Source organism: Engystomops pustulosus, chromosome 3 (genome assembly GCF_040894005.1).
Source record: "Engystomops pustulosus chromosome 3, aEngPut4.maternal, whole genome shotgun sequence".
In the NCBI taxonomy this organism is placed as follows: domain Eukaryota; kingdom Metazoa; phylum Chordata; class Amphibia; order Anura; family Leptodactylidae; genus Engystomops; species Engystomops pustulosus.
In genome coordinates, this window is record NC_092413.1 from 39,934,631 (window position 1) to 39,959,279 (window position 24,649).

The 24,649-nt window shown below is 44.1% G+C and overlaps 1 protein-coding gene across 2 annotated transcripts in view; it reads left to right on the forward strand.

Annotated features, from left to right (window-relative positions):
- Positions 1-13,331: 13,331 nt before the first annotated feature.
- The window catches only part of PSME4 (proteasome activator subunit 4), an 85,208-nt gene continuing 73,890 nt past the window's right edge, over positions 13,332-24,649 (forward strand). For both annotated transcript variants that reach the window (XM_072140554.1, XM_072140555.1), the window contains exon 1: positions 13,332-13,706. In XM_072140554.1, the coding sequence (XP_071996655.1) occupies positions 13,504-13,706 (203 nt within the window). In that variant the 5' untranslated portion in view covers positions 13,332-13,503. The remainder of the gene's footprint in view (positions 13,707-24,649) is intronic.

Genomic DNA, 24,649 nt, shown 5'->3' on the forward strand with positions numbered 1-24,649 from the left:
ATCGTGGTGGTAGGTTCCCTTTAAGTCAAATATCGTGGTATTCAGTTTGCTAATCCCAACTGTCATGTCAGCCACTTTTACAATTTTTTCCAGGGTCACTTTAAGTTCCCTGGATATATAGATATGATTTATGATAAAATGGAAAAAGTTCAAGTCCGCACAGTAAAGTGACTCCTGAGAAGGAGGGGTGCAATGCCTCCAAGGATTTCGGCTTGATCCTGGTTTGTAGTCAACGAATGGAAAAGGCAGGCAGCACTCCAAGGTTCAAATCAAACGTGAGAGATTTTTAATGAAACGGGTAGCAATGTTTCGGTGTTGGACACCTTTTTCAAGCCGGGCTTGAAAAAGGTGTCCAACACCGAAACGTTGCTACCCGTTTCAATAAAAATAGATAGGCTTGAGAAAGGCTCACTGTATTGAGCCAAAATGTTGCTTTCCATATGGAAAAAATCCACCATCATATTTTGACACTATTTGTTTGTTGGTGTGCTTATTTTTTCTGGAGATAGATAGATAGATGTACGTGTAACTGTGTATTTTTACGTCTGTCCCTGACACACTTCCGATGGGGTTTTCTGCAATGTACTATACAATAACATTTGCACTTTAGTAGCTCCCACAGATTAATTGTATATAGAATGAAGCTTTAATTAGAGAAGAACAAATGTGCAGCCCACTCCTGGGTAACAAAGTGGAGAACTGCGGAGGGCATAGACTGAAAGCTATTGATATTTCTCTTTTTATTGAACTAAAAACAGTGACTCATATTTTCTTCAATGCGATCCCTGGGGGGATGTGACATTAATGAATATGTTTACAATACCTTTGTCTTCTAAAAAGATGTTAATCATTATCCTGAAGCTGTGAAGCTTTTCACCTATTATGGGTATTCAGCTGCTAATAGGGAGCAAAAGAATATTATCTGCCGCATATTGGGACTCATGGACACTGACCAAGGAAGCTCTGCCTTTAGCCATATATACTGATATATTCATAGTATCATAGTATATAAGGCTGGAAAAAGACGCAAGTCCATCAATTTCAACCTTTAAGAATTAAATAAATGTTTTATCCCTATAGCCCGTGATATTTTTTCTCTCTTGAACATGTACATAGAGTCGGCCATAACAACCTCCTGCGGCAGGGAGTTCCATAGTCTCACTGCTCGTACAGTAAAGAACCTTTGTCTATGGTGATGGTAGAATCGCCTCTCCTCTAGGCGTAGAGGATGCCCCCTTGTCCTGGTCACAGGCCGAGGTATAAAAAGATCTTTGGAGAGATCCTTGTACTGTCCGTTCAGTTATTTGTACAATGTAATGAGGTTTCCCCTCAGTCGTCTTTTTTCTAAATTGAATAATCCCAAATTTTGTAATCTGTCAGTGTATTCTAGTTCCCCCATTCTCCTAATAATCCTGGTTGCTCTCCTCTGCACCCGTTCCAGCTCTAATATGTCCTTTTTATACACTGGTGCCCAAAACTGTACACAATATTCCATGTGTGGTCTGACCAGGGATTTGTATAAGGGCAAAACTATGTCTTTATCATGAGAATCTATTCCCAGCCCCAGATCATCCCGGGTCAGCAGGACATTTGTCCTGAATTTGTCATTGTTAAGAGTTTGGGTAATTTTCTGCTCCAGAGGTTAGACTCTGAGCTACATTGGGACCACCACCTGTCTAACCTGTTTTGTTTGGCCAGCTTGCGTTTGAGCCTCAGCCTACAATTGTACCATTTCTTCTTAATGTCAGCAAGAAACTAGCACTCGACCCCTGTCCTGAACCCCCTCCCTATGGGATTTTTTAAAGCTCCTGGAAAAACCCTCTAAGATCTTTTTTCTAGTGTTACTTGAAAGTAATACTGTGTGATCTGAACCACCAGTTATTTTTAGACCATAGCAACAAATATTAAAATTGCCCTATTGGCCTTAAGTTATAAATTTTAGATTGGTGTGGGTATGACTTACTGCACGCTTGCCAATCAACTTCTAATTTTTTACCCCTCTTAGTCTCTGGTCATCATTCTGTGTGTTTTTTTCTGTGTGTTGTTCTTATCTAGTATCCACAGACTGTTGTGGCCCCATACTGTACATCTGCTACTTCTGTACTTCCCATCCGCAGCCTAACTGGATCCATAACTATGTTGCATCTGATTGCCATATATTGCACCATTTTATTTTGTTTTAGCTATTTCTCTCCCCCTCCCTCCCTCTCTGTCATTTTCCTCCTCTCCTCCGTCTTCACAAGAATGGCGGGTGACATTTGACTTTGCTGTAACAATGCAACGTTGATTAATTGTAATCATTGTTGATTGAAATACAACTGTTAGAAGAATGTAATGTAAATCTAGCCGGCTCCTTCTAAGCCTCTGTAAAGATGTGGATGATCTCCTAAGAGGATGACCTACATTATTGTGTGAAACGGCTATGTGGTGTATCTAGGATCCACACAGCTGGTAAATATGCTCGACAAGGTCATTTCTGATTTGTATCAATAGCAAACACTAGGATTTTTATTCATGGCAGCTGTCTTGTATGATGGAAACTTGAATCACGGTAAGGTGTATCCTAATCTTAATTTAAATTAAAATTAAAGATTACTATAAGAAAAAAAACCCAATAAAATAAAAAAAAAATTTTATAATCAGACAATTTATCCAATTCTACAGTCCACCTGTAAATTCAAATTCTATGTCCATGGACATGGGTAAGGAATATGCAAATACCTTTTCCATGGTGTGAAAAGAAAAGTAATGCTTTCAGCGCTACCTTAAAGGGAACCTGTCAGCAGAAATTGACCAACTAAGCCACTACCACTCTGTTGCCAAGCAGATTAACACCTTCCAGATTGTGTTTCTTTCATGACCCAGTGTGGCGGCATCATCCAGAAAATCAACTTTAAGAAAAGATGTAAATTTGTTGTATAAAGTCAAGGAGGATGCATCCAGAGGCATCACTAACCAGATCTCCTATAGTCCGATGCATAATGTCAATCACAGAGGAGGAGGCGTACAGAGCTCCCCACCTCACTTCAGTGTTAAACGCTCAACCTCTATGACTTTATACAACCAATTTACAACTTAAAAGTTGATTTTCTGGATGATGCCACCACACAGGACCATGAATAAAAACAAAAACTAGAAGGTGTTACGCTGTTTGACAATATACTGGTAGTGGTTTATTAGGCCACTTGCTGATGACAGGTTCCCTTTAAAGGAAATCTACCATCAAAATTAAAGGGGTATTCTCGTCCGGGCATTTACATTCAGTTTCACTAATCTTCCATTTATAAACATTTGTTCAATTGGATGTTATTAAAAAAAATGTTCCTGTGTGAAGATAATTTCTCATAAATGTAGTCATTCTGTCCCTTAGAAACGAGATAGCTTCCTCGGTTACGACCACGTCACACTCTGGCAGCGGTGGCCAGACATGCGCTATTGAGTCATGTCTGACCTCCTGAATTCAGCGATCATTACCACAGGACGGCTGGGGACATACAGTAAATCCCAGATATTTCATATATAAAAACCTTTTGTTTCTTTGTGCAATCCCTCCATCAGAGGTGGCCGTATCTGAGGAAGCCATCTCGTTTCTAAGGGACAACATCGCAACATTTATGAGAAATTATCTTCACACAGGAAATTTTTTTTTATAACATCTAATTGAAGAAATGTTTATATATGGCAGATTTATGAAACGGAATGTGAATGCCCAGACGAGAATACCCCTTTAAGCATTATAAACCAGGGACACTTACTCATAGACTCAGACACTGTGATTGTGGTAATCTTTTTAAATTTGCATAAATGCTGTAACCAGAAACATTACATTTCTTATAGAACTTCTACTATTAAATCATTTATTACATGTGAATATGCAGAGGGATGGATATGCATTTGTAGTGCTCTATTATAATAAATGGGAACACAGAAACATCTTAGCGATCCACATTGTTATCAGAATCTCAACATTTAATTGAAATGCTTGTCAGGGTGAGTACATGACTCTCAGTAAATGCAATTGCAACACCCCTGCCAATACATGGGCAGAGGAGTAGTTGCAGTTGTTCTAATAAAGAACCGTGAGTTATTTTGTACTACCTTTCCTCCGTCTGCTCCCTGGATAAGGCTGTACCACCAAGGGCTCCCCCTCCATCACCCAGGGACATATATTATGGACATTAAGGGGTTGCCCCAGGGAGATCCAGTACATCAGCCTCTCCCTCTTTATTTCTTGCACACACCATCTGCTGGAGACCTCCCAGGCTGTAGGACAACCCTCCGGTCCCCATACCATGCACTGTGACACTAGCGTGCCTAGGCCGCAACCACCAGCCACTCTGGTATTCTGAGCCCCGGCTGCCTCCAGGCCCCAAAGAAAAGGCTAGGCCCCGGTGGGGGATGTTGCACAATACTAGAGCATGCTGAGATCAAAGATGGTACTTCATGCATGGGATTGTCACATGGTTAGCAAAAGCTGAGCTATGAATATAGTGCAGTCCTCTAAAAGCTACTGGCATCTATTTCTTTGACTATCCCTTTTTTTTGTGAAAGGTGGCAAAATGATTAATCTCCTCTTTCCCCTAAAATAAGACCTAGTACAATTTCTTTGCAGCTTAGAAATATACCATGAAAATAAGACCTAGCAGCAGTTATTGCTAGATCTCTCCCACGCCATACATTTGTATTAGTAGATGCTTTTAGATGCTGCAAGTTGTGACATGGGTAAAGAAATAATGAGATAAAATCACTCACTGTCGCACTGCAAATGTGATACATCCCCTGAAAATAAGACCTAGTGCTTATTTAGGAGCAAAAATGAATACACTGGGGGTCATTTACTAAGGGCCCGAATCGCATTTTTACGTCGGGTTACCCAAATTTTACCGTTTTGCGCCGATTTGCGCCGGGTTTTTGGCGCACACGATCGGATTGTGCCGCATCGGCGCCGGCAGCACGCGACGGAAATGGGGGGGCGTGGCCGGTGGAAAACCCATCGGATTCAGAGAAAGCACTGTATTAAAAAAAAAAATTGTCACTTGACACGCACTTACCTGCACCCGGCCTAGCTTGGTGAACTTCAGAGCACTCCAACGGACTTCAGCGCAGCAGCGACACCTAGTGGACATCGGGGGAACTACCTTAGTGGATCGCGACAGGACCGGGTAAGTAAATCTGCCCCACTGTCTTGTTTTTGGGGAAACACGGGTAGGTAATACATTTCTCATCACTGGTAAAGGAAGCAATGATGGAGATGTGTACAACACTTTGTACTAAGTCTTTCTCATAGATTTTGAATGGATTATTACAAGGAGAAATTAAGGGCCTGTTTAAGAAAGTGTGGGGACCCAGTAATGGGGCCACCGGCAAAATAAACCAGTATAATCTAAAATCTGTGGATAGATAATAAATGTTACGGTAATTGTACACCACTAGGTCCATTGCTCATGAAAAAGTGTATTCCAACAAATTTAGTCTACGCGCATGTGGGATTAAATGGTCAAACCTAGAACTACTGAACTGACATTCTAATGAGCGTGTACAACAAGAGAGTTTGTCGGAATAAATATGCCCATAAGAAGCCGACCTAAATGGCAAATATCAATTCCTGGACATTTTCTTTAAAATTTGTTTTTTTACTGTTACGGATGAACCCACGATCCTTGTCGCAGATCACTGGCACACCCGTGCCCCTCTATGTGCTGCGGTCCTCACTGCCGCTCTCCCGCTCCCCAGCCTGGACTCACCTCTCCACGCTACTGCCTTTACTCCTGCTAGGCCGCGCTCATACTGCTAGGGCACATGCGCGCCAGCTCTTTAATACTTAAAGGGCCAGTGTCCTCCTGATTGGCTCATGCTAATCCGGCTCGCCCTTATAATCCAGCACCTCCCTTCACTCTCTGCCAGATCTCCTCCTAGGATCTCCTATGGTTTCCATACCAGGCTTCCCTAAGCCGTTCCTGTGGAAGAAGAAGCCCATTAGAGTTTCCAGACGCTTTCCTGTGTTCCTGTGTGGCTCCTGCGTTCCCATACTCTCCTGGTGTGTCCTGTCTTCCAGCGTTTCCAGACGCCTCTGTGTCTCCAGCATTCCCATATGCTTCTGGTGTTCCTGTCTCCAGTGTTACTAGTGTTCCTCCATGTTCCTGTCTCCAGTGTTACCAGGGTACCTCCGTGGGCTTCTGTCATCCTGTGTCAAGTCTTCAGTCTGTCTCCATGCTTCCTGCTGTGCCCCCCAGGGTTCCAGTCCAGCAGTGTCTCCAGTCCATGCCAGCGTTACCAGTGTTCCTCTGTGTTCCTGCTGTCATCCCAGGCTTGGACTGTTTCCTGTACCTTGCCTGCCACCGCGGACCTCATAGCATCGCCTGCGGTGGTCCAGAGGGTCCAATGGTCCACAGACTCTTCCCTCCGGACTCTTCCCATAGAGACTTTTAGTTTGGTCGTCTGTGTGACCCGTTACATGTTGTTGCAATAATTATAAGGAAGCCACATTATCCATAACTTCTATAATTAAGATCAGAATTTTAATTTACAATACAGACCTTTTATTCTAACATTTTCTTAATATTTTCCCCATGCCAGTATCAGATTCTAATAGAAAGCAATGGTCATATCAATAGACCCAAAGCTCTAGTCATTACACAAAGGAGATTTATTTCCCTTAGCCACTCTCCAGGAAATGTAAATGATCTTCTGTCCTGTTCCTAGCACCCTGCACACACATCCTGCAATGCCAGAAGAGCAGGGGTTCCAGGAGCCAACTATTACTTGGCACTATTTCCATTTACCTACCAAAATAGACTCTATGAGGGTCATTTATCAGGGTTTTTATGGCAGAAAACTGGCATAGAATGCCCTGAAATAATCGCAATTGCTAGTGAACCGCAAGTGATTGTGATTATTTCCCCCTTTATGCCATCTCCGGGCCGAAGGATGTAAAGGCAGGCACGTCTGGCGGCTGAGCGGGTTGGCGTATTGGGTGTTAACCATGCAGGAACACCATTGTATGATAAATGTCCCCCTATAAAAACATACCATAGGAAAATTGTCCTCAAATGCAATTCTAACTTTTCCAAATTTTCCAAATGCTACTAGATAGATACACAGATGTCTATTAACACATTAAATAATATTTGTATAACTGGAAAACACTCAGTATCCAGTGTGTCCTTCTAGGACCAAAGGACAATACAGGAAATGAATCGTCTGGAAAGGAAGTGACATCCCAGTCATTGGATGAAAAAGTTCCCCCAATATTTCTGGACTGAGACAGAACGAGGGATAAGGGTTCCTTTGATTTTTTCCCACCATGGCTCAGCCTCCTGGGGATTTTCCATATTCCTGGAAAATCCCTTTAAAGCTCCAGCATTTAAACACGTTCAAAGACAAGAATAGTCCTTTGACTTATTCAACTTGTTGTATGGTATCATATTGTATTAAATCATGAACAGATTAAGATATTATAATGCTCTACAATATGTTACCTGAAGATCCCTGTAAAGCTAATTAGAGGTGTGTAGTAAATGACTTTTGTTACCTTTTGCTTTATTAACTATATACAGTACTCTTCTAGGCCAATGTCTTACAGCGTGCAAATTCTATGTATGACAGGTTTTTTTATGGCCATAGCATTTGGAATAGACTAGGCTAAGAAACAGATGTAACACCTACCTGGAGCAGGTGCATATACAACATACTCATTATGTTCCTGGTAAGGCACATGGTAATTACAATACAATTTACTGCATCCACCATAATATAGAGCCTTACACTGTATTCAGCCGACCTGCAAACATTGCAATGTGACTCATTTCGTTATCACACCATTACTTAGGTATCAACCAATTCTGTTACAGATATAACAGAAGCTGAGTACAGTAATTCATGGAAAAGTGTATTTTACTATAGGAATGAACACATTGGGGCTCATTTACTAAGGGTCTGTCAGACGCATTTCCGTCGGCTTTCCCGAATATTTCCAATTTGCCCTGAATTGCACAATTGGATTTTGGCGCATCGGCGCCAGCTTTCATGCAACACGAATCTGGGGGCGTGGCCATCGGACAACCCGACTGATTCGGACAAACCGCGGAATTTAAAATTCAAATTGTGTCAGAATGTTCAGAATGAAAAAGAGTATCAAAGGGACTGAAGCTGAAGCCTTTTATTGCATCTTTTGAGTACTATTCCCTTCTAGGTTGCTTCCTCTGTGCCAATCTATCACTAATAATTTAGGATCTGTACAGCGCTGCAGAATATGATGGTGCTATATACATAAAGTTTTATTATTATTATAGTTGTACTTGACTATGCATTCAGACCCTTTTTCATGTGTCCCGTATAGTGCAATGGAATCAGTAGTACTTCATAATATTAATTTATGCCTGTAATAATCCAGGTTTTGCATTCAATGGCTCGTAATCACCACCTGGGGATAACACTGATCTTATTACACTTGCAAAGAATGTAAATTCTTTAAATATCTTTCACCTGTCTAAAATTGACATGTCTGTGTTGTTAGATGGATCCACATCGAAATAACAATACTGAAACATCTCTTATTGTACAACAATATTGTGCAGTGTCCTTCTAAAAATATATAGCAGGAGTTAACAAAGTAGGTGTTACGAATTAGGATGAATAATGATGCCTCTGGCTTGTTTAAATTGTAACTAAACTTTGAACAAAATGGCATAAATTAATAATGCAGATTATAATAGTACACATTATTTAAAAAATATGTTATTATTTCCTTATTTTTCCCCTGCCTTTCTTCCTTATTTAGAGGGACACTTTCCCCAGATTTTACCCCATTAAATTTCTATCCCCTCATGTAGGGTATGAAATGTCCTCTCTAGAATTCCCTCTTTTATGTGAAATCTCACCTATTTACCTATAAAAAAAAACCTTCCTCCATAGTCATATGCAAATATGTCTCATATTTTGCATGAGATGAGTTAAGTTTAGAGGCTGCAGACGGTGGGGTTGTTACTTCAGATGCACCTATTTTTTGTTCAACAGTACCTAGAAACATGCCGGTGTTATATTAAAGCTAGGAATCTCATTTTTCAGATCGCATCAGTCTTCTAGTTCGGTTAGCAGAACCAGAGATACAGGTAGTTAAAGACATAGTTGGAAATGCAAGCTTTAGATAAATGTCCAGTGTCCAATTCTCATCAATTAATTAAACTGCCAGTATCTCCAGCTCTGTAGCTTATCTCTATGCTGTGTAGTGGGACTTGAGATACACTGCTCACTGCAGGAGAAAGAAGGAGGAGGAAAAAATGACTGTGAATCTTCCTTTTTATAAAGTATATTGCAAAGTTTACTTTTATCATCTGCTCTATTCATTTCTGTTATAAAATAGGTTCTGGGATAAACATCTGAAGATAGTGTAACATGAGACTATTACTCTGTGGAAAACTAGTAACTGGTTCTGACGCCTCCATAATGAAGAGTTAATAATAAGCAGCAGATAACTAGCAAAGATAAAGAAAGTCCTACTGTCAGAGCTAATGAAAGCTGTAAATTATTTTTTATGTTAATGATAGAAGCTTTTTCAAGGTTCTGTACCATACAGTGCACAGTATACAGTAATAATATCAGCTGTTCTCAACTGGTGTACAAAGGAGCCGCTTATTTTGGTACAGTAAAAAGTAGCAGTAGTGACAGTAAATTTCTCTTTGCAGTAGTGGGGTTTTCTCATGGCCAGTTTTTACAACAAGTTGTAACAATGTCATAAATACATCATCAATATGGGTGCCATATTTGGGATAATGTGGGGCTGCTGACCCCTGTACCATGTGTGGGCCAAATGAAGAGTTGACTGTGCATGGGAGTCCACTTTCCATTCAAGTGCATGGGAGCGCCAAAAAAACGGCATGGTATGAGAGTCAGTGGAAACCCATTCCAGAGATGGGTGTCATGTGGATATGCCATGAATACTGACCATGAACTCATTTTTTTTCTATGATAATTAGTTACAACACATTACTTTATGTACTGTAGGACTGTAGGAAAAAGTAAAAAATGAAAGCCAACCGAAAGTTACAAAATTGCGATGCAAGTTCTACAATTGATCTTGATATTATAACTTTTCTGTAATGTGGTACCATACCAGAGATTTACGTTAAAGAAATCATACTTTAAACATTTTTTCAGATTTTTAGGATGTTCCACCTTCAAATGGAATAGCCTTGACCCAGGTATAGTAACGCAGTCTGTCTACATATAGATGTTCACCACAATCAGTGACGTGAAGCAGCCCCACACAAAGCTTTTATCAATGACATTCCTCCCACTCCTGAAAGGTTTAACGTCACCGTGCAGATGGATTCAGGAGACAGAAGATCAGAGATCAGTGTTGACTCAATTCAAAAATGTTTTGTAGGAAAACAAATCAAATACTAAAATAGATGGCGAAATATACATATTGCCGGATAATTTCATACAGAATATCAAGCATTGCACATTTAAATGTTAATGTTTTCCTATTAACCCCATCAGGACCGAGGGTCATTGATGCCTGAATGTCCAGATGTGCCCTCTGCATAAACAGATAATATGCTGTGACCCTCAGTATATTATAATATATACCCTTATATATAAAATATACCCTTCATTATTTAACATATAGCACAGCATATTTATTATATAGCACAGCATCCCAGCATAGAATGGAGCTATGCTCCCCCTATTAAAATGTAGCACTGTACCCCTCATTATAAAGATATATAGATGGTATGTAGGTAGCCAACACATGCCCCAGTATAAAGGTAGCTCAGCACATGCCCCCAGTACATAGGAAGCCTAGCACATGCCCCAGTATAAAGGTAGCTCAGCACATGCCCCCAGTATATAGGTAGCCTAGCACATGCCCCAGTATAAAGGTAGCTCAGCACATGCCCCCAGCATATAGGTAGCCTAGTACATGCCCCAGTATAAAGGTAGCTCAGCACATGCCCCCAGTATATAGGTAGCCTAGCACATGCCCCAGTATAAAGGTAGCTCAGCACATGCACCCAGTAAATAGGAATAATGAATATTCAGACACTTGATGGTACAGATATTTGCAACATACATAATATATGTATATTTGGATCCATTGGTTACTTGTACAGGATAGTAGGACCCTACTTATCCTTCTTACAGAAAAACCTTATTTCATGTGGTAGGTTTCCTTTAAATAAATATAGGTAAATAGACTAATTGTCAGTGTTTTTATTTTTGTAGCCCAACTCATGCACCCAGTATATAGGTAGCCAAGCAAATGCCCCTAGTATATATGCAGCACACCACAAAAAAATGTATACTCATCTACCTGCACTCCCTGCAGCTTCTTTCTCAGCCCTGTGCTTTTCCTCCAGGGCACTGGCAGCATAATGATACAGGCGGCACCCCAATTCATGTTCACCCAAGTCAAGGTACAGTAGCTGTTTGGATATTGAACTATTCAATTCTATCTGAATACCATACAAGTGAACCAAGGAGACCAATTAAGGGTTATTATAACAGACCTTTGGGGTACTTGTGAAGTTGCTGCTTCTCTGTTTCAAGACCTCCAGAAAAACTGATGTCTGACATGGCTGACATCCCAGGCCCCCAAAAGTGTCTAGTACTGTTGGGGGTCCTTAAAGTTGGACTCTCACTGATCACATGATGTACCAATAATGGACTATTTAAGAAAATCCCTTCAAAGGGGACCTGTCACCTTTCTTGACTTGTCTGTTTTCGTAAAAACATTCCCATGGAAATACAGTTTTTGTTATTTTTTTGAAATTTCGGTTCCGTCAAAAGTTGTCAACTGGGTGTTACCATTCCTTTCATTAAAAGGAGGTAAACCTGCACAGTCTAACACTGTGAGAGCTATTTGGACAGCTTAGGGCAGAATTATCATGCTAATACCTCCATCCATAACCACCAACATGTTACTAGAAGAGAGCAGCACTGGACCCAGGAGGAGTCTCTCCAATGAACCACAGCTTGCATTACATTAAAAATGCTTTAGACTGCGTTTACACAAAGCATTTTAATTATGTGTTTTGCAATGTAATTTCAGTACAATGAGGAGGAGTTTCTCCTGATCGCATCTTTGTTTACACTTAAATGCTTGTGATCAGCAACGTGAACCACGTGTTTTGAATTGTGCACATGCGGGAGACACTCATTCCCACTGTGAAATCGTGTCCCTAAATGTAATTCAAATACAGCGTGTGAACATAACTACCGGGAACCAAAGTCAACTAAACCTGGCCCCACTAACCGACAGCTACTAAGCTGCTAACAAACACAGTGCCATAACTTATTAAAGGGGTTGTCCCAGCTGAATGGGAGTGGAGGTGTCAAAATAGGAAAGCAGCTTGTGGCACCGATGGCCAAAAATAATTTCTGCTGCACTCAAGGTTGCTTAGAGCACAGTGGCCTCAATTATTCTTAAATTGGAAGTATTTTTCAGACGACCAAAACTCTTCTGGACCTGGCTAAGTAATCGTGGGAGAAGAGCCTTGGTGACAGGTAAAGTAGAGCCCCAAGATCACTGTGGCTGAGCTCCAGAGATGTAGTACGGAGATGGGAGAAAGTTCCAAAGTCAACCATCACTGTAGCCTCCACCAGTCGGGGCTTTATAGAAGAGTGTGATGACGGAAGCCTCTCCTCAGTGCAAGACATATGAAAGCTGAAAAAAGCTTTCTCGCAGACTATGAGAAATAAGATTCTCTGGTCTGATGAGAAGATTGAACTGATCAGATGAATTCACACGACCGTTGGGGGATGTATATATGTTCTCCATAGGCCAGTAATGGCCACACGGCACGGTACGTGTCATTCTGTACCCAGGAAAAGATAGGACATGTCCCATTTTTCCCCGTATTACGGCGCCGTGCACCATGTATCTCAATGGAGAGGGGTGGGGGCGAGCAGCGTTCACCCCCTCCGCCTCTCCCGTTCGCCTCCCATGCAATGGCATGGCGGGCACACGTGTGCGTGAATGTAGCCTTAATTCTAAGCGGTATGTGTGGAGAAAACCAGACGCTGCTCATCACCTGCCATATTACACAGCCATAAGGTCAAAACTATGTCATGATTAGTAAATATGTAAATACCCAGAGTTATTAATTGATATAAGTTATTACAATTATTTTACTGTGAAAAAGAAAAAAAAACATAGAAAAGCATCAATGTGATGTAGTTTCCGGTGGGGATATGTAGGTCTATGTAGTGTGAGGCTCAGGAATGGACAGACGTTATACGGTTCTCTGTTTCTGACCCCCCGGGCACCGGTTGGTCATGTGACACCTCCACGCGTGACGTCAGCGACCAATTTGAGAGAAGGGGCGGAAGTGACGTAGTGAAGCCCTCCTGGGTGACGTTGTTGCCCTCCCTCCGGCTGCTTCGTCACCGGTAGACAGAGTGAGGAGAGTTGGGAGAGGAGTGCAAGTCAGAGGCCGGCGCTATAGTGACCCTGAGCAGTAGCGGGAGGAGGAGGACAGTAGTAGCGGTGCAGATCCCGTCATGGGCACCAGGGAGGACAGAGCAGAGCTGCTGGGCTTCACACCCCAGAAGGAGATAGTGTACAACCTCCTGCTGCCCTATGCCGAGCGCCTGGACCGGGAGTCTAACGAGCTGCTGGCCCAGATCAAGAGCAGCCTGGGCCGGGCCGTGCACCTGCGGGAGCTGTGGCCTGGGGTTCTGTTCTGGAGCAGAAAACTGAACACGTGAGTGTCTCCATTGTGTCCTCACCCTGCTGTGCATGTCCCCTGACCTCTAAGGGCACTGTCCTCACCCAGCTTTCCTGATGCCCAGATAACCCCACTAGTCATGGGCGAGCGTCCTATGAGTTGGAGAATTATTTAAAGCTGACTATTTGTAATCCTCCATGTGTCACCGCTCTGCTCTAGATCCATTGATCAGTTTTTTTTAATGATTATACAAATGGTTCTGATTTAGCGTGTCAGCCGCCATACGGGTGACAACCTAAACCTCTTCCTAAAATCCACACAGGACGTTTACACATCGCTCGGTGTCCATGGTGACAGAACAGGCGTTTTACTCTGATGGAAAGCTCGATTCAGAATTCTCAGTCGCTTTTTATATTACTGTATATCTAGACTATAATAATAGAATAATAAATCTTTTATAGCGCCATCATAGTCCGTAGTGCTTTACAGGTCCTAGAGTACGGACAGAATTAAGTGATTATATCTGTTAGTAATTTCTAGACTGTAAGCTCCTGCGATCTGACCATGTTGTTGATCTGTACAGCACTACGTGATATCTTTGCTCCTGACAGATCATGGGGGGGTCATTTACAAATAAGATCAATGGGAGTGGGGGGCACTGCTCGCAAGAGCTTATATTCTCTGAGGTGAAAGGGAGGACAAAGAAGGTATTTAAGGTATATACTCGAGTATAAGCCGAGGCCCCTAATTTTGCCACTAAAACCTGGTAAAACCTATATTTTTTTTACTCGAGTAGAAGCCGAGTTTGGGTTTTCATTTTTTTTGTGCTGAAAAACTAGGCTTATACTCAAATATATATGGTAATTCATTACAAAAATCAAATTTTTACGGTCTTGTCCTGTTGTGGAGGTCCCATGTGGGATGTTTTATGGGGGGCTACAAATTCCTTTGCAAGCATATCAATGTCCAAAGATCATCCCAATGATCTGAATATACCAACACTGGGCACAGTTTTCAGTCCCGGCTGAACCTATATACAGTAAGGGCTACGTCCCCCAGAAACCCCCCCCCGCCCCCCCGCAAATCCTAATAATTGGTACACCATGCCAGAATTCTTTTGATTTCTTCACCCCTTCCCACTCCAGAGCAAGATGAGCAACTGCTCCACAAATTGGGTTAGGAATAGAACCTGCCTATGCACAATGAGCGCCTTTGGTGGCCATTAGCTAGCTGCCATATTGGCGGCTCCCATTTGCGGACATGTGTGTGTGGAGCCTTCCAGTCGGCCTTGTCAGATGATTTAGACTTCATAGAGACTCTGTAGCTACATACAAAAACATTTCCAGCTCTACACTTTTTTTTTTTTTTTTACACGGATCCTACTTTTTTGAACGGGTGTTGGGTTATGCTACAAATGCAGCAGTACTGATATTATCTGGGATGACCACAATATTCTCCCACATTCATAGTTATGTTGAAGTATTGGAGGACGTGATGTGTAGCTAAGCAGACTCGCCCTTTGATTCTATAGAAATTCCGTCTGACAACGCCTACGGTAGCTGCGATAGCCGCGATATTGGTTGTCAGATGCAGCTTTCCTGATAAAACTGAACTGAATTGTTACCCACCTTTCAAAGACGTCTCAAGGGCAAATATTCTCTGCTGGTATTGTATTTTAATACCAAGCATAGAACGCAGAGTACGTCTCTGCTCCGAGTGTATCTGTGCAATGTCTTCTCTGGCTAGGTGACTGATGGATGTTCTGGTAAAGTGAATAAATGACTTTAAGGTTAATGTAACCTCTAGAGGACATGTCTGTATCTATGCTCATCCTGGAGGATATGTGGAACATTCCCGGATCCCAAATGTTACCTTGTGTCCATATTGGAGGCCAGGTCTCCCGTTTGACCTTCATTCTGATGATACTATGTATTATTTCTATGACGTGACCTCCTCTTGCTACATTGTTATTATTAGATGTCTTGTTTACGGAGGATCTTGTTCTTCTTGGAAAACCTTTATCCTTATTTACTAGATATGGGACATGATATTAGCTGCTGTTGCAATCCTGGAGTGACTCTGCAATGTGTCTGTACATAATATCTGTAGTGTTACAGGCCAGGCCTCTCATACCTCTGGATGTCACTCTTTTTGCACTGTCATGTTTAACTTTTTTTTGCTGTTTGTGTAAGAAGCTTTTTACCTTATGAAGGAATGTTTTTCAGTGCAGGCGATTTCACCGCGTGCCATTGGGTGTCAGTCTCTCACCACTGTCATTGTCGTGTTCTTCCCATTTATTCAGAAAACTTCAAGTTTAAGGTGAAGTTAGTGGAAAGGTTTGATGTGCCAAGAAGCTTCTTGAACTCTATGAACCATATTTTATATTGGGAGTAGACGTGATGTTCCTTATTCTGATCGATGGGGTCTTTATGTAGAAAATACAACGTGTGCCGTCCGCTGCTGTCCTTCAGGAACTCCTCTTCCTTGTCATCTTTATTTAGTTCTAATACAGAGAAACATTATCAGGGACTTAAAATATCCCTCCTCTACCTGTTCTGTGTTCTGTTCAGGGTTCTGGAGTTGGAGTTGTGGAGTCTGGATAAAATGGACACACTGGGGGTCATTTACTAAGGGCCCGATTCACGTTTTCCCGACGTGTTACCCGAATATTTCCGATTTGCGCAGATTTCCCCTGAATTGCCCCGGTATTTTGGCGCACGCGATCGGATTGTGGCGCAACGGAAATCGGGGGCGTGGCCGAACGAAAACCCAACGGATTCGGAAAAACCGCCGCATTTAAAAACGCGCCGCTGGATCGCGAATGGACCGGGTAAGTAAATCTGCCCCACTGACTCCAGAAATATAATAAATTGTGAAATTTCCTGTGTGTCTATTCTATTCCTGGTCTAAGGATTTAGACCAAGGGTGAACAACCTTTATTGTTCCAAGGGCCACATTGTCATACTTCTCAACTCTAAGGGTTGCAACAGTAACCAGCACCCTAGATGCACCAACAACCACAGTAAAGCACAAAATGTATTGCTGTACATATTACAGTACAGCAATAAATACCACCCCAACCACCAAATACTATATTCAGAGCAGATAATCATGCTGGAGACACCTAGAGAAGATGACTAATAATATTGGAGACCCCTTTCCTGGCTCCTCTTCTCCTATCTGGGTCCTAACACTGGCACATTCAACCAGCATCAGTAGATGGGACACAGAGTGAGGCTACGTTCACAGCGGGCACACGTCGGCGCCCGGGAGAGGAGGCGGAGGGGGTGAGCGTCTCTCACCCCCGCCCCTTCCCATAGCGATATATGGCGCAAGGTGCCGTATTACGGGGAAAGATAGGACTTGTGGAACGGTACAGTGCCGCACATGTTGTGCACCCATTGCCGTCTTTGGGGGACGTATATAAGGTATAAGGTCCCCCATACGGTCGTGTGTATATAGCCTGAAGTGGTAGGAGAGGACCCAGGAGCAGTAAGGACTTCACAGCTGCTGTTACCTTTTCCGGCACCAATGAACACATCAGTTATGGAAGCGCCCATTGGGCTATTTTTGGGATACTGCTATCCCAGCTCCACCAACCATTTGCTAGAGCAGTTGTCTAGGATCAGACGTTTCTGTTATTTGGGCCCAAGGAAGTCGAAAAAGAAAACCGACTTTATTTTACCTCCATCACCGCATTACTCAGAAAATCCACATTGCTCCCTGATGCAGAATCTGGCCATGTGATTTGTGGTCTCCCTTTCCTGCTTTAGAAATATGCTAATGAGTTACATGTGCTCTGGGGGACGGTCACTGTCTGTGCAGCCGAAACTTAGGGGGACTCCTGGTGATGCCCCCAGAGCACCTGCAGCTGATTAGCATATTGCTAAAGCATTTTTTTAGAAAGTGGAGAACATAAAAACTATTACAAGGCCAAACCCTCATCAGGGTGTGAAGAGGATTGTGTCGTTGACAGGGTTGAATCGGATGGTAGATTTCCTTTAACACACTTATGAACTGCACTTCAAGCTCATCTTCTGAATAGAACTTTACTATAGTTTGTGCAGATACATTTACACTGCGTAACTTTGTAGTGTTATTTTGCACGTGCTTGGAGTTGCCTGAGCTGATTCTGATGTTCCTTGTCTATGAGTTACTTCACATATTGCAGAAATTTTATTGGAATGAAAATCTATTTGATCTGAACGGAGAATCTTATGCAGCCTGTGCCAGGTTTGCGGAGTTAGAGAAAACACATTGTAACAGAATTGCTAATGCTGTCTAGCGCTACAAGAACACGATCGTAGCTGATGCGGCGTGTCTGATGCTGGATAATATGTAACATTACCAAAATGTCTACTCTTATGTTACACTTTCTATTTTTTGGCTTAATTTATTTCACCGGCCATACACCGCTTTGGAAAAATGATCATTAAAGGGCACCTACCACCACAAATCTACCTATAAAGGTAGATCGGGTGGTAGGTAGATCAATGGGACGTGAGGATAGCCCTTTTAAGGGCTAATCCTCACGTCCCCGCACTTTTTTAGTAACTTTTATCAAACTTTTATGCAAATTTTATTATGCGGCTACTGGGGCATGGAGTAGCCGCATCTGAGGTTACACGAGGCGGCTACTCCACGCCCCGGTAGCCTCTTTTCTTCTCCTACTCACCATCTTCGGCGCGCAGCTGCTTGTAGCTGCGCGCCCTCGTCCGACGATCCTGCAGTCTGCGCATGTGCAGAACAACAGGCCTGTGCAGCTTCGGAGCAGTGACCGCGCAGACGCGGACCTGCTGTTCTGCGCATGCGCAGACTGCCGGATCGTCGGACGAGGGCGCGCAGCTACAAGCAGCTGCACGCTGAAGATGGTGAGTAGCAGGAGAATATAGGCTACCGGGGCGTGGAGTAGCCGCCTTGTGTAACCTCAGATGCGGCTACTCCATGCCCCAGTAGCCGCATAATAAAATTTGCATAAAAGTTTGATAAAAGTTACTAAAAAAGTGCGGGGACGTGAGGATTAGCCCTTAAAAGGGCTATCCTCACGTCCCATTGATCCACCTACCACCCGATCTACCTTTTATAGGTAGATTTGTGGTGGTAGGTTCCCTTTAAGTAGGAGGAAGGCCAGGGATTTGAAGAGACACAGAGCTGTCAGTCAAAATAATGAGGCGTGGTTCACTGCAAGCCTGAGAGAGAGAAGTATCACAGCCAGCAGACATGAGTCACAAAAGCAAGAAAAAACATCTGTAATTAAGCTACAGTGCCTCACTGGTGATATGAGGAGGACCCTCAGCAGGCATTGTAAGTCAGGGTGGTCAAAATCTGGTGACAGGTCCTCTTTAAATTCATCTTTTACAAAACAGATATCGAAGAATGCAGGCAGGTGGAGAGCTATGTTGCTCAGGTTTAAAGAGAATCTATTTTTTTATCATACAAAACGGCATACTATGTTGCATATAGGATGCAATAGTTATTTATTTATCCCCTACTTTTTTAAATACTGCCTCGGCAATTTTTACATTTTTACACATCACAGTTAGAGATTAGCTTAAAGGGGTATTCCAAACTGGGCATTTAAATTTAATTAAATTCATTTGCCATATGTAAACATTTCTTCAATTGGAAGTTATTAAAAAAAATGTTCCTGTGTGAAGATAATTTCTCATAAATGTAGTCATGTTGTCCCTTAGAAACCAGATAGCTTCCTCAGATACGTCCACCTCACATTAAGACAGTGGTGGCCAGACATGCGCTATTGAGTCCTGCCTGACCACCGGGCTTCAGCGATCATTACCACAGGACGGCTGTGGGACCTGCAGTAACTCCCGGACATTTCATATACAAAAACTTTTTGTTTCTTTGTGCAATCCCTCCAGCAGAGGTGGCCGTATCCAAGGACACAGTCTTGTTTCTAAGGGACCATATGACTACATTTATGAGAAATTATCTTCACACAGGAACATTCTTTTTAATGATATCTAATTGAAGAAATGTTTATATATGGCAGATTATTGAATGAAGCCACGAATAAGGTGTAATACCGAAACGCGTAGGCTTTTCAGGCATCTTTCATGTTTTTTATCCTAATGTGCTGTGCTTTACAATTTTTTTTTATTGATCTAAATAAAGAATTTCTGGATTTTACCTACATACCGATTTCCTGTGTCCAGCTAGAAGATTTTCTTCTGATGTTTACATGCAAACATAGTTACAGGACATTGTGATACAGCACAATACAGGTTAACGCAGAGAACGCATTAACGTCTCTACATGTGTATAAATCCGCATCTCGACTCTGTCGGGGCCGGGGACTGCAGCCTCTTCATGTCCCTTCCATAGAAAAGAGCGGTGCACGGCCGCACACATGGGGAAAGATACCTTATCTTTCCCCCGTGTACGATGCGGAATGGTGCCACACATGTGAGGCACCATACCACTGCTGGGCCACCATTGCCGTCTATGGGGATGTATATGCAGCCACAAACTAGTGGCCGCATATACATCCCCCTAGACGGCCGTCTGAATGCACCCTAACAGTGATTGTGGTGAAACGGTAGTGTGCTGCTGTTGGTTTAGCAGAAGAGACACTTTAGCGATACTTTTGCCAAGTATCAGCACTCGAGCTGCCTTGTGCTGGCTACTACTGGAGCATTGGTACAGTGTTCCCCCTTGTCTGCGGTAAGGCACTGGTTGTGACCACTTAAAATTAAGGTGCTCTGATGACTCCTTAACTGGTGACCCTGGAGATCTGTGTAACCATGTAAAATGCATTTCTATTCCAGGATTGCAGCTTGATTTGGGGGAGTCTACTCACACTACTGTGTTCTTTGATCCATGTATTTTAACTGCAACGCGCAATCCATGTCATCACCTATCACACACCAGTTCCATACAGTGCTCTAAGTCCATCTACTATTGTGGAATATAAGTACATTTTTCATATTCCTGCTGCTGCTAACACAGAGATATGTCCCACCCTGGAGATCTGTGTAACCATAACACTGGGGCAGATTTACTTACCCGGCCCATTCGTGATCCAGCGGCGCGTTCTCTGAATGAAGGTATGAAGGTAGTTCCTCCGCCTCCTCAGCGCTGCTGCACTGAAAATCATCTGAACGCGCCAGAATACACCGAGCTGGACCAGGTGAAGGTAAGCTCTTCCCAAGCGACACATTTTCGGTTTTTAGATGCGGCGGTTTTTCCGAATCCGTCAGGTTTTGATTCGGCCACGCCCCCCGATTTCCGTCGTGTGCATGCCAGCGCTGAATCGCCACAATCCGATCGCGTGCGCCAAAATCCCAGGGCAATTCAGGTACAATCGGCGCAAATTGGAAATATTCGGGTAGCACGTCGGGAAAACGCGAATCGGGCCCTTAATCAATGACCCCCACTGTCTGCAGATTTGCACGGTCAACAATAAAGATTAGCACTAGAGATGAGCGAACACACTCGTCTGAGCTTGATTAGCGTACTCGGAACTGCTCGTTGCTCGGACGAGTATTTCGCCAGCTCGAGAAAATGCCATCTCCCGCCGTTTTGCTTTTTGGCGGCCAGAAACGTTAGGGTGTTATATTAGCTTACTGTTAGGCAGGAGTGATTCTACAAGAATCCAACAGCCCTTGTTAGGGCTACAATAGCGTTTATATATATATATATTTTTTGCTTGTGGCTGGGCTTGCTGCCATTAGTAGTGCAGCTAGTACCATATTGAGAGGAATTTGCAGGGAGACTTGCGACCGTTGTGTTTAGCTCTTAGTGACACACATATCCACCTCATACACCGAAGTGGGACAATTTATTAGGGGTTTAATTTGAATTAGGCAGAGTCTGCTGATTTATTTTTTTTTACGTTTATTTTTTTTTTATAACTCAAAGTCATCAGGCACAGCACAAAATCCAGTTGTGTGCTGTCAGTGTAGGTTAGAAACTAGCCATAGCAATAGGATAGCATCGTTTTGTTAAAAAAAAAAAAAACACAAAAAAACAAAAAAGTTTTTACAGTTTACACTTTAATTTTGAAAATGTTTAACCCGAGGGCTAGGGGTAAAGGACGAGGGTGTGGACGTGGGCGTCCAACTACTGCAGGGGTCAGAGGCCGTGGTCCTGGGCGGGGTGAGACACCACCTGTTGATGAGGGAGCAGGGGAACGCTGCAGAGCTACACTCCCGAGTTACTGGGACTCGTGGTAGAGCACTGTTGAGGCCAGAACAGTGCGAACAGGTGATGTCGTGGATTGCGGACAATGCTTCTAGCCATTTGTCCACCAGTCAGTCTTCCACGCAGTCCACCCATGTCACCGAAATCAGCACTCCTCCAGCTCCTCCACCTCAGCCTCCTTCCCCCCAGTCTGCACCCTCTCAGGAAAATTTGCCATTTGAACCGGCATACTCTGAGGAACTGTTTTCTGGACCCTTCCCACAGTAACAAACCACTTGTCCGGTTGCTGCTGAGCTCTTTTCCGATGCCCAAATTTTCCACCGGTGACGTAGCGGAAGAAGGGTGTAAAGAGGCGAGGAACGATGAGGAGACACGGTTGTCAGACAGTGGTGAAGTTGTTGTCAGGGCAGGAAGTCTGAAGGGGGAGCAGACTGATGGATCGGAGGATGATGAGGTGACAGACCCAAGCTGGGTTTACAACCTTTAACATGATTTACAATATATCACATCATTCACATTTTTCACATAATTCACTTGTGGTCAGATAGTACTTAAATTTTACCTCTTGGTTTTACTATTTTCCATTTTTTCCCCTTGATCCTCCCAACCCTCCCCCCTGCGGTTGACGGCTGCCTATAGTTCCCATCAGTGGTATCAAATCCAATGCATCCTCTTAACAATGTAATCTATTTATCCAAGACTTCCAGATCGACTCTGGATTGACCCAAGCTGGGTTGATAGGCCGGGTGAACACAGTGCTTCTGAGACGGAGGCGAGTCCTATACCAGAACAGGTTGGGAGAGGCAGGGCCAGAGCTGGTGCATCAGCGCCAAATGTTTCACATAGTCAAGCTCCCGTGGCGAGGGCTAGATTTTCAGAAGTCTGGAGGTTTTTTAAAGAAACACCGGATGACCGACGGACTGTGGTGTGCAACCTGTGCCAAACCAGGATCAGCAGGGGTTCCACCACTACTAGCTTAACTACCACCAGTATGCGCAGGCATATGAATGCTAAACACCCCACTCAATGGCACCAAGCCCGTTCACCTCCGGCCGGGCACACCACTGCTCCTTCCCCTGTGTCATCTGCTAGTCAGCCCCCTGCCCAGGACCCCGGCCCAAACACCTCCCGTGCGAAAACCCCATCTTCGCCTCCACGATCCTCCACAGCATCCACCAGCGTTCAGCTCTCCATACCCCAGACGCTGGAGCGCAAAAGGAAGTATAGTGCAACCCACCCACACGCCCAAGCCCTCAACGTCCACATCTCCAAACTGCTTAGCCTGGAGATGCTGCCCTATAGGCTGGTAGAGACCGAGGCCTTTCGAAACCTCATGGCGGCAGCGGCCGCTCGGTATTCGGTCCCCAGCCGCCACTACTTTTCCCGATGTGCCAGCCCTGCACAAGCACGTGTCAGACAACATCATCCGTGCCCTGACCAACGCCGTTTCTGACAAGGTCCACCTGACCACGGACACGTGGATGAGTGCTGCCGGGCAGGGCCACTATATATCGCTGACGGCACATTGGGTTAACTTGGTGGAGGCTGGGACCGAGTGTGACCCTCGGGGCTGGTCATATACTGCCGACGCCGAGGATTGCGGGGCCTACCTCGGTCCAGGTCTCTCAGGCCTACTATGCCTCCTCCTCCTCCCACCCCTCCTCCACCTCCTCCTCCGAATTACCATCCGTGGGCATGGCGCCATCAGTCGGTAGCTCTAGGCACAGCAGCAGTGCCGTCGCTAAGCGACAGCAGGCGGTGCTGAAACTGCTGAGCCTAGGCGATAAAAGGCACACCGCCCAAAAGCTATTACAGGGCATCACTGCGCAGACTGATCTGTGGCTGGCACCGCTGAACCTGAAGCCAGGCATGGTTGTGTATGACAACGGCCGTAACCTGGTGGCGGCTTCGCAACTCGGCAGACTGACACATGTGCCATGCCTGGCCCATGTGTTAAATCTCATAGTTCAGCGGTTCCTCAAGACCTACCCCAATCGGTCTGATTTGCTCGCGAAGGTGCGCCGCATCTGTGCGCATTTCAGGAAGTCCAGCACAGATGCTGCCACTCTCAGGGCAGCGCCGCCTCAAACTGCCCGCTTACCGACTGTTGTGCGACGTGCCCAAGAGGTGGATTTCAACATTAACCATGTTATCCAGAGTTTACCAGCAGCGCAGAGCGATTGTAGACTGCCAGATGTCAACTTCCACCAGAACTGGTAGTCGGGTCAGTCAGCTTCCTCAAGTCTACAATGAGAAGTGGACGTGGATGTCTGATATCTGTCAGGTGCTGAGTAACTTTGAGGAGTTAACACAGATGGTCAGTGGCGATGCCGCCATCATCAGCCTCACCATCCCGCTGCTTGGCCTGTTGAAAAACTCTCTGGTCAGCATGAAGTCGGAAGCTTTGCGCTCGTCACAAGAGACGGGAGAAGAAGATTCCCTTGTTGATAGCCAAAGCACCCTCAGGTCTGTTTCTCAGCGCATATCGGAGGAGGAAGAGGAGGAGAATGTTGGCGAGACAGAAGACGGGACCATTGTTCAGTCCTTCACTGTTCAGAGTGTATGGGCAGAAGAAGAGTTGGAGGAGGAAATGGACAGTCAGGCCAGTGAGGGGAATGAATTCTTGCGCGTTGGGACTCATGCTAGGCTGCCTATCCCATGACCCTCGCGTTCAAAGAATTTATTCCAGCACCGATTACTGGGTATTCACTCTCCTGGACCCACGGTACAAGCTAAATCTTTCCACTCCCATCCCTGGAGAGGAAAGGAGTGTGAGAATGCATGAATACCAGCAGGCCCTGGTGCACAAGCTGAAACAG